The sequence below is a fragment of the Pleuronectes platessa genome, chromosome 8 (assembly GCF_947347685.1).
Source record: "Pleuronectes platessa chromosome 8, fPlePla1.1, whole genome shotgun sequence".
Lineage (NCBI taxonomy): Eukaryota > Metazoa > Chordata > Actinopteri > Pleuronectiformes > Pleuronectidae > Pleuronectes > Pleuronectes platessa.
The window spans coordinates 20,920,234-20,940,672 of NC_070633.1; the positions used below are offsets into that span (position 1 = coordinate 20,920,234).

At 44.1% G+C, this 20,439-nt stretch overlaps 2 protein-coding genes across 2 annotated transcripts; both read left to right on the forward strand.

Annotated features, from left to right (window-relative positions):
* The first annotated feature begins 917 nt into the window (after window positions 1–917).
* Window positions 918–11,459, forward strand: xkrx (XK related X-linked). The gene is made up of 3 exons (XM_053429102.1): window positions 918–1,885; window positions 8,610–8,869; window positions 9,763–11,459. The coding sequence occupies exons 1-3, from the start codon at window positions 1,527–1,529 to the stop codon at window positions 10,578–10,580; spliced, it is 1,437 nt and encodes a 478-aa protein (XP_053285077.1). The 5' UTR covers window positions 918–1,526; the 3' UTR covers window positions 10,581–11,459.
* A 249-nt stretch (window positions 11,460–11,708) lies between these two features.
* On the forward strand, window positions 11,709–20,424 carry nox1 (NADPH oxidase 1). Its single transcript, XM_053429101.1, has 13 exons — window positions 11,709–11,825; window positions 12,059–12,154; window positions 12,664–12,774; window positions 13,250–13,334; window positions 14,614–14,756; window positions 15,662–15,855; window positions 15,956–16,082; window positions 16,189–16,281; window positions 16,369–16,610; window positions 18,118–18,280; window positions 18,511–18,657; window positions 19,148–19,272; window positions 19,857–20,424. Exons 1-13 carry the CDS (start codon window positions 11,781–11,783, stop codon window positions 19,981–19,983), a joined length of 1,698 nt encoding a protein of 565 aa, XP_053285076.1. The 5' UTR covers window positions 11,709–11,780; the 3' UTR covers window positions 19,984–20,424.
* Window positions 20,425–20,439: the final 15 nt, after the last annotated feature.

Here is a 20,439-nt window from a genome sequence, read left to right on the forward strand (position 1 = left end):
TCAATTAACATTTGCCATCAATGACACAATATGCCATTACAAGAGACCATGCTATATTAAAATATTTTGAAGTTGAAGGAATAACAATGAGTCTATGTTATATGTTCGTATGGATGTTAGTGTATTTAAGAGTTTTAAGAGTCCTTGGAGATTGCCTATGAGATCCAATCATAAGGAAAAACATTTGGGCCAGAGTCAACTTATGATAGTAAATAAAACTGTAAATGGTTTATATGCAATTGGAAAGTAAAAAATGTTATGACTCTCTCTTTGCGGTCTTGTAACACAAAATCACTGAACACATTTATTCAGCCCACAGAGAACATACATATAAACAGAGAGTGTGCCTAGTCCTGCATTTACTAAGACTTTGTTCCTTTGAGGTATTTCCATCTTCTTTGGTACAGTTGTAGTCAATAAATTGCTTAATCTCTGTGAACCATTGCTATCATGGAGCTATTCACCATCTTATGTAGAATTGAAGGATAAACATTTAAATTTGTCTTTCGGTTTATCAGAGTTTACTCAGTCAGTACAGTCTTTGAGTTCTTACCCATCCATATACTTTAGACACAAATATCATGCATATTGATCTGATAGATGTGCTTTTCTTGATTCATTTGTAATCCAACCCCAGCTAACAAACTATCAAACTAAAAAACTATCTAATACACTTTCATAAACCAGTCGGATTTCAAATTAATCAAGAAAAGCTCCACATCTATCAGATCCATATGCATGATCAACTTTTCTTGATTCATTTGAAATCCAACCCCAGAGCTAACAAACTCTCTAATAAACTTTCATAATCCAGTATATACATATTAATGAATAAACCACAAACAGCTTGAGTTTCTCCCAGCCCACAGTGTAACAACACAGGCAGAAACTTCCACTGATGTCTGGAGGCAGCTGCCTGTGTTGACTTTGTTGACACACCGTGTTAGGCAATTTCTGTTGACACCGGAAGTGCCTCTACGAGCTGGAGCTGCCATGGTTTGTGTCCTTACTGCCGACACGGAGGCACCCTAACCCCGCACAGCCACCACCCACCAGCCGCTACAGCCAGACCAAGCCTCGCTCTTTTTTTTAAACACGTAACAACGCGCGTATTCAAACTCCAGCTCAGCCCAATCGATGACGGTCAGGACGATGGTTTGTTTGTGTCCTGACTTGACTCCGTGAACGAGGCTGAACTTTCCCGATCCGGCTCCCTGTGCAGCAGCGGCGCCGGGGTCCGTGCGGCGGATTCCTCCGGGCTTAACCGGGGCCACAGCGGCTGGTGTCACACAACAAGTGGCCGCGGGGGCGAGAGGGAGAGTCTGCAGAGGAGCAGTGACACAGCCGAACGGTGGAGATGAATTCGACGATAAACCAGCCGTGATCCACTCGGTGGGAAGTTGCGGTGAAACGACGCAGCGCAGGGAACAAACGCTAAAAGTGGGGTTTTTCGGATCGGGACACGGTAACGACGACGTCCAAACTTTTCTCTCCGCGCAGAAACCAGAGTTACAAACAATAACATCATGTGCGAGGTGTCCGTGGAGCAGCAGCAGGAGCAGGAGATCTCGGACCTGGAGCAGCAGGACGGCTCCTCGATGACGGGGAACGGGGTCATCCTGGTGGTCAACCACAGCCGGGTCCGGCCTCCGTTCAGCGTGGTGCTGGCCACCCTCCTCTACTGCGCCGAGTTCATCTCGGCCGCCTGGCTGTGCAGCGTGTACCGCAAGTCCCACGACGTGGCCTGGATGAGCTTCACCATCGTGTTCATGCTGCTGCCCGCCGTGCTCATCCAGCTCACCCTCACCTTCATCCACAGGGACCTGGGTCGGGACCGGCCTCTGGTCCTCTTCCTGCACCTGCTGCTGCTCGGGCCGGTCATCAGGTGCGTGGGGGGTCGGGTGGGTGCGACACAAACACACGCTCGTGTTTTGCATGTTAAATGTCCAGTGTGTTCAGATTTAGGTGAAATGGATCTATTGGCAGAATTTGAATATAAAATAATATGATTGATGTTTTCACTGGTGCGTATGAATATTGGAAGGAGAGGCAGAGGTGAGGGGTCTTCAGCTGCAACATGACACTTCACCGCTAGATTCCACATACTGGACCTTTAAATGATCAGAGTCATTTCCTCAGATTGTGTTCTCCCACAGTGTGTTTACATTTCACGCAGCAGTTTATACATTCGAATCAAGGCGGTGAGAAGAACGGTTACTTAACAAATACCAGAGCTCTGCTGCATGTCCTGCATTCCCGGTTTTACTGAAGTGAAAATTCATGTGCACGTACAATACAAGTATCTGCACCAACATATACTTAAAATAAGAATAACAAAAGCACTCATCATGCAAAACCACATGCAGTATTTCACAAATGCTTTTTAGGTGGATGCTTCCTCAAATAAATCCGTTGAACAGAGTCGGTATCACACAGATGTTTTATATAAGTCTCAGATCAGTGATCCCCACCTGATTCACAGTATATCAAACAATAAGATAGGAATTAGGCCTATTCATGTTTCCCTCACATTAATATTGCAGTTAGTGAAGGTTGGTTTGATTTTCAGTACTAAGTTAATCTTATCTCAGCCGATACCAATACATAAGAATTTTTCTTTTTCTTTTTCTTAATAAAAGTAGCTCTAAAATCATCTAAAAACAACTTCAGTCCAAGTATCTCCAAACTTATCTAAGTATTAGTCCCTACTGACTGACTTGAATTTTCCTTATAAATGTTTATTACTCCTGCACTGTATCTCACTGATGCATCTGTGCTTTTCAATCCCACTTACCGGAGCTGCTGTTTCCATTTTCCATTCACAGCGCAGGACGGCTAATGGGCTACAAACTTGGCCGTCTGGGCTGAGTGGATTAAAGAGCCACAGTTAACTCTGAATTTTGATTATGATACAGCAGCATTTCATCAATATGGGGGATAGTAGTGCTGCAACAATCAGATGATTAATAAATGAGCCTGCAACTTTGTTGGAAACTGTTGTCATTTTTCAAACTAAATTATCAAACGTTGTTTAGGGCAGCAAACCACACTGATGGATATCTTTGGATTTGGGGAATTTCAGGGCGTCACCTTGAATTCTCAGAAATCTGCATCACTTGACTATTCGCTGATGTGTTGGAGACAAAGTAGGAAAATGAGAGAATAACTGTGGGATTCATTTTGAATGAAAACAATCCTCAGTTGCAGCCCTTCCTCAGATTGTATCTTTGTCTCTATGGAACTTTCAGTTTACAGTGTCGCACAGTTAATGGGATACAAACTGACCATCTCAGCTAAGAGCATTAGATGGTGGTAACATGATGCTTCAGTAGTAATCACCACTAATCCTTGTTACTCACTTTGTATATAATACTTATATTTCCTTATGTTTACACTGTATGTTTACTGATTTATTGCTGATATTGTCTTAGATCTCATCTCACCATCAGCTTTGCAGAGCCAAAGCTGATGGGGATGGCTTTTTATCTTTCTGTAATTTTCCAACATATCTTTGGTTGAACAAATGTTCTTGCTCTAAATGAACACTGCATCTGAGCTCAATCACAGTCCAGATGGTAGTCTTGTCGACTGTGTAGAACAGGAGGGATACTGAACGTCACAGCCTCCCACACATCACAAGCGTCGAGATATGGATCGACTTCAGAGCAGGCAGCCGTCCCTGTAATATTCCTCTTTTAATTTGAAGTTTCCCCGATGATGTGGTAACGTCGTCTTGATCACAGCGGAGCTCCTTGCAGTCGAGACTCACAATCAGTCCGTCAAATGACACTGAAGAGCTGGCGTCCGTCCTAGTAAACACATCCTTCATATTTATAGCTTGTGCACCACTCAGTTGTATGACCTCATCGGAGGATAATGGCACCCGAAGGCCTTGGCTGCTGCAGGCCGGTCAGGCCGGAGTGGATCAGGGGGAGTGGGGTCAAACAGAGGTTATTGATATTGTCTGAAAGGCAACATTGTCGAAACACAAATGCGATGCAATCGGTAAATGTGTGGGAAAAGTCGCAATAGGTGTTTGTTTAAAGAAGAAGTTTACGTTGTGTCTCAGGAGGGTGTTTGTGTGAACACCCCCGGCTTCACGTGATCTCAGCTGAGAGACCGGTTTGGCGAACCGTGACTCACGTAGGAGGACGTAGGCGAGGACCTGACTCCTTCTCTCTGAACTTCGATTCGTCAACAGTACGCCCAGAGGTGCTGCTCTGATTTCACTGAGCCAATAACCGAGCGACCTGAAGGGTGTGTTCTTTTATAGGGCTTATATGTCTTCAGTTGCAGTTTAATTGCCACAGGAAAAATACTGTGCAGGACAAAGTGTTGCTAAAAGGCATATGAATAACTCTTGTCAGTGCATCTTAAAATATACCAGTTGAAAATATTTAACAGCTGCTATCAGCCGTAGAAATAAAGATGTAGATAAGCTTCCTGAGTGCTACAGAAGAAACACAACAGCTCTTTGTGATTCCTCTCAACAGGGCAGGAAGTCCCCTTTCTTATTGCTGAGCTGCAGTTTTGATCTGAGTTTTTGTTGTGTCAAGTATCGAAACGTGTGTGTGTGGCTGTGTCGGTGCAATTCCTGCTTTTTTCAGCACATTCAGAGTATTTACTCTCCTGTCAGATGCTCTACACATCTTCAGCTCCTGCTATATCTGGACCAAGGTCAGGGTATTAGGGGGATTTAGCCCTGGAACATTAGAAATTAACACATTAGAAACTCAGTAGAGTGCAGCCTCCCACCAAACAGTCTCTGGTAGATCCATGTTTTGTTTTTTTTAATTCGCACATACTCATAGATATCAGTCCTTTTAAATAAAATGACTGATAAGCTTTTCAAAATCTGTGAAAATGAAAAAACATAACAGTCTTCCCTCACAATGGTAACCGCTAAAGAACAAACTGGGTCCACCCTGGATCAACATGACATTTAATGGGTTCATTCTTCGCCCATGACCCCTCCCTCCAACCAGTGGAAAGTCATTCACCAGATAAACCAGTGTGCCGGCCGGGGTCAATTTCAACCTCAAGTATGAAGCCTTCTGCTCTTTCTAGAATATATTTGTATTTATGTCAGACTTTGAGTATGAGGAACTTGATGAACAACACTAGTGGTAGATTTATTGTCAATCTATAAGAGTTATATCTGGTCAGATGATACAGAGATACAGGGCCAGTGCTTGTCAAACTAAAGATGTTTTAAAACACAACATTTAAGAGTAACAAGGTTAGAACGGAGGATTTAGTTGGAAACGTGTAGACAGCCGCCTCCGGTGGAAAGTAGGTAAAACCTGTTTAAGAAGTGGTTGACAAAGCACCAGTTAGCATATCGATTAAATCATTGCTTCATATTTGCACTCAGTCTTATATCATCTGGCTTCAGGCCTTAATCTGTTGCTCTCATTTACATGTTTTTCTGTTTCTGCTGTCAAACCAATAGGAAACAGTGAAACTCCAGCCAATGAGACTAACAGTCGCTTCTAACCAGTTTCCAACCTGCTGCTTTGTGGAAATCCAGATTTTTTTATAACCAAGAGCTGATTTAAAGATTTCAACCAGAACTTTTAGTCTCAGTTGCTGAAGGAGCCTGAACAAACTCAAATATCAAGGATTCAGGTCCAGCTGAAAAATATGAGCGTCCAAAACCAGAAGCAGCTGCGTGTGTGAGACGTGAGCGCTGGTGTTGGATCCTGCACACGTCTCTACACACCTTAAGAATGCTTTGCTAGTGCCAGAGGCTTAAATCAGCCAGGACAATGATATGTTATCGTGAGTTCGACTGATCCGTAACGTCTCTGAGGCTGGAAGATTTTCTTAATGTAAGCTTGCAGTACAACTGACATCAGTAAAAATAACGGCACTTGCAAGTGATTGAACAGACGTAGAATAATACACTAAGAGCAACAACACAAGAAAAACCCAAGACAAAACAGAGAGAGTGACAAAATAAGAGACAAAGACGACAAAGAAGGAGAAAAGAAAATATGAATATATAGTGAGTTAATTATAAATGACTAAAGAACTCCAGCATGTACTGAATGTTTTCTAGTTCAACCAGATCTGAAAGTACAGTCTTCCTGAAAGTCACAAACAAGCTCGAGGCCTTTTACCGAGAGTGTCGTCTCCTCAGACTCGTTCAACTCCAACTTGAGGAAGAGGAAAAAGGAATGTGTATTTATGTCAATATGTCACTGTGGACTTACATGGAAACTGAAAGAAGAGACTCCATGTTTCCCAGACTGTGTTTACAGTACATTTCATTCTGTTCTCCCATTTTATTCCCTTCTCTTCCTCTTTTCCTCTTCTTCTTTTCGATGCTGCTCTGCTGTAAACAAGTCACCTCTGCTCCTCTTTGGCTCAGATGGGAGTTTTCCTTGGTGGCTTAGTGATGGTGTTATTGCTGATCTTGTCAAACCCTCATCTGACATCGAGAAGCGGAATCTTGAGTCACACTTTTTGGAGACAACTGCACGTAGACATGTTTAACAAGTTACTAAATGAAAAATGAAGGCAAACAGTAGGAAATAATTTAAAAAAAATTGAGGATCACACATTGGAGCCGAAGTACAAAACCTCAGGTTGAGGAACAAGCCTGAACAGTCAGCAAACGAATCTTGAAATGGGTTCTAAAGATTACAATTGTAATAATGTGACCTGCAGACATTGTGAAAACTCAAGGTGTGTGTTGGGGGGGTGTGCCACGAGGTGGACCTTGTCTTGACTTGACTGCTTTAAGTGTAACATCATGCTTCCTCAAGCAGGGACAGAAACCATATAATTACTCTGCTCAGCTCGAACCAGTCTCGACATGCGCAGTGTCTTGTTTTGCGTCTCCACTGTCTGTCGAGGCTTTGTCACTGAGTTCTCTGATGAGGTTTAGACCCAGGTGACCAAGACAGGATGATCTTGCTGAAGAGCTGTCAAAATAATTTTCCTGAATGCTGCCCTCGACTCAGAGAATCTCAGCATCTCTGTTGTCTCAGTTCCTCTTTGTCCACGTGACACAGTCAGAGGAAACAGGCTGCAGGTTTAAACGGCAAAATGCAGAACAGCAGCAGACGTGTTCCCTTCTTATAAATCCATAGGATGCTGCCTTGGAAGCGAGCGTATTGATTCTGTTGAGCTAATGCATTCATCAAGTCACGCTGTTCTCTTTTTTCTTCCACTAAGTGAAACTCAGTCTGCCTCTCAGAAAAATGCTCAAGGCCTGCACCCTGGTATTTCCACCTCAGGCTGTTATGCAGCCACATATCCAGGGAAAGATGTGAGCATATCAGGGTTTTGTGATCTTTCTCCTTCTCTCTGTTATAAACACAGCCCAGTGAAACTACTCTCATCCGGCTGTTATCAGCCTGGGACAGAGAATAAGTTTGTGTAGCGATTAAGCCCCTGCTTACAATACAAGAAGATTTGCAGTCTCAGGGTGAGGAAGCTTGGCACCGTGCTGTGTTTGTGCACTGGGAGTAAAAAGAGCAGTGAGTAGCAGCTGAAGCAGCAAAGGGGGGGGGGGGGTGGGGGGATGTCTGAGCACTGGCTCCACAGGGTTCAGGACATCACACGGAGAAGCAGATTAATGTGGGACCAAAGTTGGAGATTGTGGGGTAAAAGGAAAAAGACATTCTAGCACGGTGATGTGAGATGTTGTGCAGCAGTGGGAATCCTCGGAGGACTGGGAGTGTGTGTGTGTTGAATGCAGATGTGCAGGACTTGTATTACGAAGGGATTAGGACGCTGCCGTGTTGTCGTTGGCAGGTGAAATGCTTGCACTTCCAGTTTAGGTATTTTCCCTCGTTGCTCCTTGGGAATGGGGGCGTGAATTTAGAATTTAAGTTCAAACTGTAGAAATAACTCCATAGATCCTATACTTCTTTAGGATTCCGTCTCTTTCTTCTTTGTCCCTCTTAAACTGACTCTCTCTACTCAGCTGTGGAGGAAAAACATGTTTAACCTCCGTGTGAGCGCTCACCTCATTTACCTTTCAAATGTTAGGAGAGCCACACCCAGTGATTTTTTTCACTTCATCCACTCTGCAGGCCTGAGGGAACAGGGGTTTCTTTCTTCTCAATGCCCTCTGCTGGAGCCTCATTTCCCAGCTCGTGTTTGCTTTGCTGAGATTCACAGAGAACAGTGTGTGTGTGGGGGGGGGGGGGGGGGGCTGGATTTCTTACGCCACTTTTCCAACTTAAACATTGTGTTCATGAGAAATGTACTAATTGAGAAATATCATGTTTTTAGACTGAAAACAAGCTGAGAAACCAAACTGCTGATGTGTTCATCCCGATCTTTAGCTTTGTTCTAGGTGGAGATACGTTATCGATCCCGAGGGAGATGAAGGCATCTAATAAGAAACAGTAAAACACAAGAGCATAAGAATAATAAAAAGGAATTGTTCTGTAAACTTTACTGCTCTCACATTATTCACAGTCGCACAAACAGATTTGTTGTAGAGGTAATTAAAAACATTATTTATTCACTTCCTCCCAATGATGATAACATCCCTACATCCTCCCATCCAGTGCTCTGTGCCGTTAACTGAAACATGGCGTTGTACTGCCCCCTGTTGGTGCTTAAACGTTACTCCTCTCTCTCGCCCTCAGGTGTTTTGAGGCTCTCCTGGTCTACTTCAAGGCGGGTAAGCAGGAGGAGCCCTACGTCACCATTTCCAGGAAGATCAGTCTGAAGAAGGGCCAGCGGATGCCCATCGAGTGGGAGATCGGCCAATCGGAACGCAACCTGGCCGCTCACCGGAACGCCTTCAAACGCACCGCCGTCATCCAGGCCTTCCTGGGCTCCACGCCTCAGCTGACCCTGCAGCTGTACGCCAGCATCCAGGAGAAATACTTCCTCCCCACGAGATGTAAGGACGACTGAGGGGCTGAAGTGCCACTGTTCCACTGTTACGGTGGAAAAGCCTCCAAAACGGCTTAAAGCTTAATATTCTGTGAGGTCAACAGGCGAATCAGCACTTCTAAATGAGAACTGCACAAATAACAAGTAACTTCACAGCTAGTTACACAGTGTACGTGATGCAGTTAAGGTGGAATATTTTTGAATGACCTCATATAACCTCATAATAAGGTTACCTCTAATTATTTTATGGATCTCTGTGCGCAGCTCTTAGGAAGCCGGGGTCTGCAGTGGCTTTTTGTTGATCAGATAATAAAGTAGAGACAGATGCATCATAGTAAACTGAGACACAATATGGTAAATGGACTCTTTCACTTTAACTTGAATTACTACTCCAAAGCGCTTTGCAGTGTAATCACCCATCGACACAGTGGCACTATACGCTTTTTCTATCACCCACCATTTATACACTGTCCAGGGGCAACTTAGGGTTCAGTAATTTGTGCAAGGACTCTTCAGCATGCAGGCTGGAGGGGCTGGGTATTGAACCACCGACCCTCTTTATAGTGGACAACCCCCTTTACCTCCTGAGCCTCGGCACACTTTTGTAAGCCTCTCTCAAAATGCATGAAAGGGGACGTTTCTGATCTCCTGGATTTTTTCATAATTGCTTTTCTGTTTCGAGGTTTAACATTTGATTGCCTTGAATTTAATTTTGAGCAGTTTATTCTTTACGTTATGAGTATTCTTACTTTAGAACAACCTGAGCCCTCTGACCTTTTTTGTGGTCACTAATCCCTGCATTCACTCTTTAGCAGAGATTTCATTCATTGACATATTGTTGAATGTGCTTCTGTTATTGCTATTGAAGGGTTAACAGGTGATGTCCGTGTCTGTTCACAGTGGCCCTGATGATCATCACCCTCATCTCCATCACGTACGGGGCCCTCGTCTGCAGCGTGCTGGCCATCCAGATCCGGTACGACGACTACAAGGTGCAGCTGCGTCCCCTGGCCTACCTGTGCATGATCGTGTGGAGAGGCCTGGAGATCGCTGTCCGGATCACCGCCCTGGTTCTCTTCAGCTCGGCGCTCACACACTGGGTGATCCTCGTGGTCGGGGCCAACCTGCTGTTCTTCTTCTTCCTGCCCTGGGGGGAGTTCTGGGCCAAGAAGGGCTCGCTGACCGAGAACGTGGAGAAGAACTTCTCTAAGCTGGGCACCACCGTGGTGCTGTGCATGTTCACGCTGCTCTACGCCTGCATCAACATCTTCTGCTGGTCGGCGGTGCAGCTGGACCTCTCCCATCGAGAGCTCATCGAGAGGAAGCAGCACTGGGAGCGGCTGGCCATGTACTACTTCGGACGCTTTCTCGAGAACTTCCTCCTCGTCGCGCTCTGGTACTTCTTCAAGTCGGACTTCTACGAGTACGTGTGCGCCCCGCTGCTGTGCGTCCAGCTGCTGGTCTGCTACAGCATGGCCGTGCTCTTCATGCTGATCTTCTATCAGTTCTGCCACCCCTGCAGGCGCCTCTTCAAGCACAACATCCATGACGGGCTGCACTGGATCTGCTGCCGTTCGGGGAGCGGCAGGGAGACGGGGAGGATGCCGTCCTCTTACTCCACCGCTGCCACCATGGTGCTGGTTTCGGAGGGGCCGCTGGAGCACCTGGTCGGGCAGCGGGATGCTGGGATTGTTGACGACATGATGGAAGCAGCCTGAGAGGGGCTTTCTGCTGAATCACATGTACAGAACTCAACCTCTCTAATGTAGAAATGCATTCTGGGAATAGCACGGCATGAAGGCGGCGCTGCAGGGTCTATATCCCCGAACAAGACCTCGAGTAGTCTCCCACAAAAACCAGAATGAGTTTGTGTCTTTGAGTAAATGAGGTGTCGGAGAGAACAAACTTTTGCCTTTTTTATTCTTTTAAGTGCAAAAACAAAAACTTCCCCCAGTCACGCATGGTTCTCTGTGCGGGGATTGAGTTCGATGCCTGATGTCTTTATTAAGAATGATTACATTCACTTTAGGGCCCCACTAAGGCCCCGGTTTACCAAAGAATGTAATGTGTTGATATAAGCAGCAATGCACAAAGGCTGCCTTGAGAGAGCAGCAGCGTGTCAGGTCCAGGCCCGAGCCAGGTGTGTAGGGAAACGTGCCAAGTGTGATCGCAGTGCCCGAAGAGAGGGACGGGCACGAGCCCCACTTTGCCTCCAGTCTCCTCCTCGCCCACGGCTGCTTGTGCACTACAAACAAAAAGCCGGAAAGGTTACAACAATCATTTTCTTCCTCATGCCCGACAACTGCATAAACCTGCTGCGATGAATGCCTTGTGTTGTTCATTGTTTCTGGTCTGGTTTTAAGGTTTTATTTAAAAAAAAGAATCGACGGGTCATTGTAAAAATATTCTGTCTAAAGGGAATATGAAAGTTACATAGATGAGGCCTTAAGAAGAGTGACACTGAATGAGCTGCTTCTCCTCTACTGAAGCGATTTCACTTTTTTGCTGAATTTGTATGTTTTGTCACATGTTCGTTGGTGATATGACTACTCCTGTGTTACTTGAAACTAAAATAAAATGAAATGTCTAAAGCCTTATTGTGTTTCCTTATTGTGCGAGTACAACACGATTGCACTGATATATTCCGTAAGATTAATGATAATTGCATTACCGGGAATAGGAGTGGGGATGTGACACCCACTTCCTCATTCCTGCAGCCGAGACGCGTGTTTGCAGAGCCTGCAGCTCCAGGAGGAAGGAATGTGGCTCTTCAGCTCCTCGATGATCGTGTTGCTCCGCCTCCCACGTCACCTGTGCACGGGGGCGGAGTCCCGACACGAGGGGTTAAAATAAGAAAACACGCACAGGCAGGTGGAAGATGCGGCGACGAGGCTGCTGGTAAACACAACTTGCGCATCATGGCGAACTGCATCATCAACCATGGTCTCACCTCCTTCATAATGGTGAGTTCTCTGCACTCACGCGTCAGGAGTCTCCATGTTTGAAGCAGTAGCGAGAATTTACCCACAGTCCTTCTTTACGCACAGTTGTATCTTTACGCACAGCTCGGGGGGAAAAACGCCAAGTGTCCAAATAATCTGTGAGCGTCAGTGCCAAATCTTCTTGATGTAGGATTAGCATGCCCTCCCCCTTGTGGGAGTCTGTGTTGATGTTGTGTTGTTGTTTGTGTGTGCAGGTGGTCTGGATGGCCATCAACATCTTCCTGTTCCTCTGGTTCTACTTCTTCTATGATTTGGGGGATGAGTTCTACTACACGCGGCACCTGTTAGGGGTGAGTCCGGGGGAAAACCCGCAGCTCGGCCTCCAGAGGAGCTGGGTCAGATGTGGTTCGTTGTGTGCTCAGAGGCTTTACTGAAGCAAAAGTGCCAATTCAATAAAGCAATATTACAAGTCCTGCTTTCTACAGATATTGAAGTATCAGGAAAATGCCCTTAAAGTAATACAACTTAGTGTTCCGCAGAGAAGTTATGATATATGATTTATAGATGCTGTTGTGCTGTATATTTCAATTGTTAGAAACCAGTTTTAAATAATAATTTAATTCTGGAGGGTCATGATGATCATTTGGAAAAGTTCTGGATTTCTCCATCCTCTGCATTTTTCTCTAGTATCTGTTTTTCTTCTTAAAAATTCAATCCTGTTGCCTTTCAGGTTTATTTAAATTAAACTAGGTGTATATCGCTCTTTGGTGGAACAAATAAGAATTCTGAGAGACAAACAAAAATAGTGTGAGACCACAATCTTACTTGATTTATGGATCATATGTGTGATTTCTTTCAGTCCGCCTTGGCCTGGGCCAGAGCTCCTGCAGCCGTGCTCAACTTTAACTGCACGCTGATCCTGCTGCCGGTGTGCAGGAACCTGCTGTCTCTGCTCCGCGGCTCCTTCATGGTAACATCATGTATTAATATATCAAACCATAGAGCGAAGCCCTGATTAGTAAATTTGACCCACAAACTAGTTTGACTGCTGTGCCTGAAACCCATCTGTGATGATTCCACAGTGACACTCCCTGTCTTTCTGTTGTATTTATACATTTTATAGCCATGTTACATTCTAATGTTTGAATAGGGTTAGGTTCATTTGAATGTTACTATATATTTTATTTTTCAATATTAGACGCTACTGTCATTTACATGCAATCTCAGTGTGGGAGGCTTTAAGAGCTATTCTGTGATATTTCAGCACAAGAGAATCAGCTTAATTAATAACCAGTTAACAGTATACGACTGTAAAATCCCCTCCTAGTTGAGTCACCTCACTTCTCATAAGAACCACCTTTGTGTTGGACACTGTGTCGGTGGGTTTTGGTGTTCCTTGCTCAATGTCTGACTTTCCACTTTCCTCACTTCTTTTATCTCATCAGTGCTGCGGCAGAACAATGAGGAAGCAACTGGACAAGAACATCAGTTTCCACAAGCTGGTGGCGTACATGATAGCACTGATGACAGGTGAGACCATGTTTATTGTTTGAGATGTAGCACATATTGACCTTTTCTTTCCGCATTCTCCTACCCACGCTAAGGGGGGAAAAACCCGGTAAAAATGTCAAATAGGCTCATGGTGAGATTTAGCCAAATAATAATAATAACTATTAATATGAAACTTTTCAAACACACCACCAAAGTGCTTGACTAAGAAAAACAAACTTGAAATAGATGAACAGCTCTGGTAAACAGAAATTCTTAGTTGAAAATATGACACTGGCTCACACCAGCTTGGTTTCCTCGGGCAGCTCATTCCACAGCTTCAGGTCCCTGAGTGCAAAGTGTCCCCTCTGGTCTACAACCTGGTCTCAGTGAGAGATACCTCAGGCCGAGGACCTTGAGTTAAAATGGTCATAAAGGCCTTAGATGTGATCTTAAAATCCTGAAACAGATAATGAGCCACTTTAGAGAGGTCAAAAAAAAGTGTGATGTGAATTCAGCTGGAAGCCGAGCAGCTGAGTTGAGAACAATTTGTTGTTGTTTCAAAGTGTGTTACTTATGACACAAAAAAGGTTGTTGGACTTTTGTAATAGTCAAGAAATAAGATGATAAAATCAGGTAAAACTGCTTCTGGAGATTTAAAAAAAGGTGATTCAAAAACAAAAATGTGACAAGCTGCTCTAAACACGAACTGCTATAAAAAGGGACACCAGGAAATGTGAAACTTCACACAGATGTAAAACTGTGATTCACCTGCATAACATTGAAAATAAAACTATAAAGTAGGCAAGGATTACGGGAAGGAAATACAGTACGGCCAAACCAAAAGTGACACCAGACTCGTTCCCTGAGGAACACCATACAGTACATGATAGTTTAATAGTGTTAACATCAAATCTGAGGAGGAAATTGGAAAAGATAAAATAAAAGTTTTGTTTGAGATGGCGCTCATGTTGATGAGTTATGACTATTATTAGATTATTAGACATGAATCTGTTTGTAATCCTGATAGGGAACATTTTAAATGGTTGCTCTGACATCCGTGATTCCACCCTTGCATAATGTGGAACCTTAAATAAATATTGACCCAGGTTGTATTTAAGTGAATTCCAGCTTATTTCTTGCCAAAAGTAAGAGGAAATCTGGACCTTGAGTTCTGCAACTGCACATTTTTATCTGGGAAAACACTTAAAGTACAAGGCTAGGGATTTTTATTTTTCAATTTCATATGACTTTCATTCAAAAATGGCCTCTGTGCAAATGACCGACCATGTAACGCGTGTCCTCCCTTGTGCTCCTCCAGCTGTTCATGTGATTGCACATTTGTTGAACGTGGAGTGGTTCACCAGCAGCCGACAAGGTATTTACGACAAACTCAGCACTGCTCTGTCCAACCTGGACGACACAGGAAACACCACCTACCTGAACCCGATCCGCAACACAGAGGTAAGTTTCATCCTCTTTATTATAGTCAAACTATCCCAATGAAATACAAACAAATCTCAAATGTGGAAAATCTAAATTATAATCTCATATTTTCTTGCTTTTCTCATTTCTTATATTCGCATAAAGACATTTTTACAGTTTAACACATGTATAAAAATGTTAACATCACAAAATCTTTATTTATCCCATACGGATGGTAAATAAAAACAAGCTGTAACCAAGCTGTAATAGCCATGAGAGAATTGTAATGGAGTGAAAATAGCATTTTTTTTCCTTTTGCAGAATTAAATTAGAAAGTCATTTATCTTTTGACAAAATTGTTCAACCTCAGGGTGGAACTGGAATAATCAATCAGGATAACACTGTATGTCTGAGAATTATTTGTACCAATTCATCCAATAGTTAAGATATTTCATTCTGGATTAAACTCGTGGACCACCTTGAGTCCAGATCCCGGCGGTTAATGTGGCTGATGCAGTTGTCTGGGTATTAAAATATCTGACTGGTGAACCACACAAGAACTCTAATGGCACTCAGCAGAGCACAAATCTCCGACAAGACCCAACAGTCTCATTAAATGTAATCAAGCTTCACCAAATTGATAAATATAAGCTTCCTACAGAATCCTTTTCTTGTCTAGATCCATGAATTATTCTCTGAGAAATCAACAAAGATATTGAATAAGAGCTTACCTTGCAATGTTAGAGAAATAAAAAAAACTCCTGGATCCGCACCAGAATGTTACTGGTTCTCCCCTGACCCACACTGCCTCCTTCCATTAAATTGCATGGTAATCTGTCCAGTAGTCTTTAAGTAATCTTGGTCTTCATCCTCATCATGTAAACAAAAGTCCACGTGTCCACGTTCTTCTCCCTCTTCATCTTCTTCTTCTTCTCGTGTCTCAGAATCCGCAGCAGATCCCGACCTACTTTGTCTTCACCACCATCGCCGGCCTCACGGGCGTCATCATCACGCTGGCCCTCATCCTCATCATCACCTCCTCCATGGAGGTCATCAGACGCAGCTACTTTGAGGTCTTCTGGTACACACATCATCTCTTCATCATCTTCTTCGCCGGTCTCGTCTTTCACGGAGCCGGGTAAGGGAGGGGGGGGGGGGGGGGGGGGACGTGGTTTTGAGAGCTGTTGTTGTTGTTGTTGTTTTTGCGAGCTGGTCTTACTCCTTCGTCTCCTCCGCAGACGCATCGTGAGGAGCCAGAGCTCGACAACTCCGCCGCACAACGTCACCTTTTGTAAGGACCTCAGTGACGAATGGGGACTGATTCCTGAGTGTCCTGTCCCTCAGTTTGCAGGAGGGGCCCCTGGGGTTTGTGTTTTTGTAACTTACTCAGCTAGTTCAGCTGCCAGCACAAGAAAAGCCTCACATGATAACGGTCGGTTATATAATCACATTTTTCTGTCTGTTTTTTCAGACCTGGAAGTGGGTGATTGGTCCGATGATCCTGTATCTATGTGAACGTCTGCTGCGTTTCATCCGCTACATGCAGAGAGTCGAGTACAGGAAGGTGCGTTCGATTCGTGACTCACCTGCCGGTTTGCTGGGTGACTCTGCAGCTTCGAGTTCTCTAACTCCGCTCCCTTCCGCTCCACAGATCGTGATGCGGCCGTCCAAGGTGCTGGAGCTGCAGCTGGTGAAGAGCGGCTTCAAGATGGAGGTGGGTCAGTACGTCTTCCTCAACTGCCCGGCCATTTCTCAGCTGGAGTGGCACCCGTTCACCATGACCTCCGCCCCCGAGGAGGACTTCTTCAGCGTGCACATCCGCTCGGCCGGAGACTGGACCGACAAGCTCATCGACATCATGCAGAAGCTGCCAGAGGGAACTCAGGGGCCAAAGTGAGTACAAACCACAAGAAACATCTCTTCACTAAGCAGCCGCTGAGGTTGGAAATCAATACTCTTTACCTTAGGATCATGTTTGGAGGCAGCTCTGTACTTTTTGAGCACTTTTTTAAGAGAGAACGATTTACACATTCACTAAAAGGATCTATTGAGTTCATCTGAGATCATCTTAAATCAGATAATTCCACAGAAGCTCAAACTATGATCCTGCAGGGTTCCCACGAGGAGCAAGCCACATTAACACAGTACAGTTAAAACCAACAAAGCTAGAGTTTGAAACCTTTTTGGGGAATTACAGGAGATCTTTTCTGAAGCCTTGTTGTTCTTAAACAGGACACAAACAAATGTGAAAAGAAAACACATGCATTTTTTAATTAAGTGGATTTATCTCTATTTTGATGCATTGTTAACTGGACATGACATTGTACAGCGTTCCAGTTTTGATAATCCCGTTTAAAAATGTCGTAAATGAACAACATTGAACTCGGGACTCCACCAGCTCTGTGTTCTTTATTATTCTTCTCAACACGATGCCCCTTTTGAAACTACTAAAACAAACATTTAGTAAAAGATAAAACTCTCCTCAATCTACATCTCTCGGTTTATTTCAGGCTCCTGCACAGATTGAATTGAAATCACGTTGATTCATTAGTTTGCATAATGATCCACAGAAATGACATTAATGTTTTTAATGTTAAAATGATATTTACACCTTCGGTGAAAATGTCTCTTCATTTCAAGCCACCGCTGCAAATGTCAGCTGAGAAAACACATGACGACACAAGATCAGTGAAGTGGCACCACCTCTGTGCGGCTTTAGATCACATCAGTGTCACACTTAGTCCAAATTGTTATGGAATTTTTCTTTTCTGTATTCCGGGGAACTTAAAGACTTGTTATCGGTGTTAAGAAGGGATGTGTACACGATATGGTCGAAAGCTCCCGAGCTGCAGCGACTTAATGATCCTCGAGGTGAGATGATTGTATCACAGCTTGTGTTTAATAAAAAGCCAGTGTAAGGATGAGCTCTGTGAACCAGCTCAGACTGTACATGTTTGTTTGTGGCATTAAAGTGAAATTCTGCAGATCTGTCCCAATAAAAATACACAATTAATATAGAAATGTTTTAATATAGCTGCTGATTATACAGACAGATAGAATTTGTTCCCTTCAAGATCCAGGAATTGTTCCCTTGACAATCTGTGAATGTTAAAGAAGAAAGACAAATCTGCCCCTTTGTCTGGATCTTCACCCCAACAAAAGTAAAAAAAAAAAAAAAAAAAAGGTAGATGCTGCAAAAGACTTTTTGAATCAATGTTTTCTACATTTACTATTGTGGTTCAGTATATGCATTTTAATACTCGATGCTCGACCATCTAGTTGCTGCCTTGTTTTTCACTTCACTGTGTTTACCTTCCTGCAACTTCCTCGTGTTTCAAAGACTCGTTCATGGTTTCCTCGTCGCCGTTATCTCATCATGTCCTTCATCATCTGTCCTCAGGATGGCTGTGGACGGTCCCTTCGGCACAGCCAGCGAGGACGTCTTCGCCTATGAGGTCAGCATGCTGGTCGGCGCCGGAATCGGAGTCACCCCCTTCGCCTCCATCCTCAAGTCCATCTGGTACAAGTTCAAGGACTCCAACCCTAAACTGCGCACCAGGAAGGTAAAGACTTCCTCGTGGCGTCACCTGATACTGACATTTACACCTGAGCATCGATTTCACAACAACACAAGGCTGAGACTGACTAGCGTTCGCCTGTTATTGTCTCTAGTACAAAGCGTGTCTGTCAACATACGCCCACGTCGGAGGACGAGTCACCAGCAGCTCCGTAAAACCCTTTTTTTTTTTTACTAAGAGGCTCATTGTTCAACTGTCATGCTTTCTCTTTTCAGATCTACTTCTACTGGCTGTGCCGAGAGACACACGCCTTCGAGTGGTTCGCCGACCTGCTGCAGGTGCTGGAGAGAGAGATGGAGGAGAGAGGGATGGGGCAGTTCCTCACCTACAAGCTCTTTCTGACCGGATGGGACCAGAGCACCGTGAGTTCACGAACCACACGTCACGTTACTCAAGTCCGAAGGAATTCTTCTTAACCTGGGGGCCATAAATTAAATGTCCAACATCCCTGCACAATTCCAGATTCTGTAAGGTGCAACGGTCAATTGTTGCTCCACAGCTTTGAGCTATGACACACCTGACCTATAAAAGCTAATGACATCATCCTTGAGTCCAAGTGAACATTTGTGGAAATTTGGTGGAAATCCCCTTCCGGCATTCTTAATATAATGTGTCCACAGGAATGGGATGGCTGGAAAACCCTTAATCATAACTTCTCCTTAAAAAATCTGAACAAATTTCATATTGTCAGTTCTGCTAGTAAGCGACAGGATTATTTCAAAAATGCTGATGAAACAGGTGCATGTCAGGGTCGGTGGATTCACCCCCCCTTCAGTTTAACCGCAAAGTCCAGATAAGTGATGTCAGTTCAATTCAGATTGAACTCTTATTCTTCTCTCCACGTCGTCCCAGGCCAATCACGTAAAGGTTCGTTTCGACGAGGACACAGACGTGGTGACCGGGCTCAAACAGAAGACTCAGTACGGCAGACCCATCTGGGACAAGGAGTTCGAACAAGTCCGCAAAGAGAACCCCACGTAAGAGATTTATATAAGTTTTTAAATTGTTATAGAGTTGTTTAAGTGTCCGATGTTGGATCCTTCCTGCCCTGTATCAAAGCTTTGTATAGAGGTGGGACCCTTGGCTAACCTTCATCTCAGGTTAGCCACATGATGTCTTCAAAGGAAATAAAAGTAGACAGTCTCGGTTTTATTCTGTGCACTGACGCCAGCTAATTGTCCTTGAAGTTATTTCCTAACATGAACTCTGGAAAATGTCTGGAAAACTTGACATTTTCCAGAGTTTGTCTTTCACATGTGAAGAAGGCAGCAGGAGAGTGTTTGAGGTGTGGGTTCACTTGGACATTTTACATTTGCCAAAACTTAAAGTAAAAAGTTGGGACTTATGAAGAAACATGACGATGGGTCACAACAGCTTTTTCGTAAACACAAAAGATGGAGAGCCACAAATATGATCTTGGATATAAGAATGAGTTTGGATAAAATCAAACTTAGAATTGAACTTAAATGTTTCCATCGCCGCTATTGATGACATTTTCCCCAATGAAAGTTTGGCCTCTGAGATTGAACTCTCCCTCTGTTTGTCTGGCCGACGTCCTCAGGTCCGTGGTGGGGACTTTCCTCTGTGGCCCTGCAGCTCTGGCTTCCATCCTGGACAAGAAATGTGCCAAATACTCAGACGTGGATCCTCGGAAGACCAAGTTCTACTTCAACAAGGAGAACTTCTGAGCAGAGCGAAGCCAGGAGAGAAGCATTTTGTTTGCTGTGGATTAAATGAAGACGGGTACTGGTGACGGAGCTGCCTGACACAGGGCACTGGGTGTGTTTTAGCACGATGATGATGTTGAGGCGTGGAGTGACCTCATTTCTGCAGCGCCCAGGAAATGATGAAACTATGAATCCTGAGCTCAATGTGCACTTGACTTCAGACTCTGTGCTGTCAATTACACCTGTAATCTCACTGTATCATTAACCCTAAGTGGGGCAAACTTTCTGGTTTCGAAAACAATGGTTGATTATAACCGGTGACACTGGCTGCTGTTTCCTTATTAACAGAAAGTGAACCAGAAGGAAGTTGTGGTGGTAAGTTATAAATACTGACGTGATTTTCATTCATTTCCTTTCTTGTTGACCAATGTTGAATAAAAAAAAAAAAATGTTTAATTAAGAGATCCGAGTATTTTG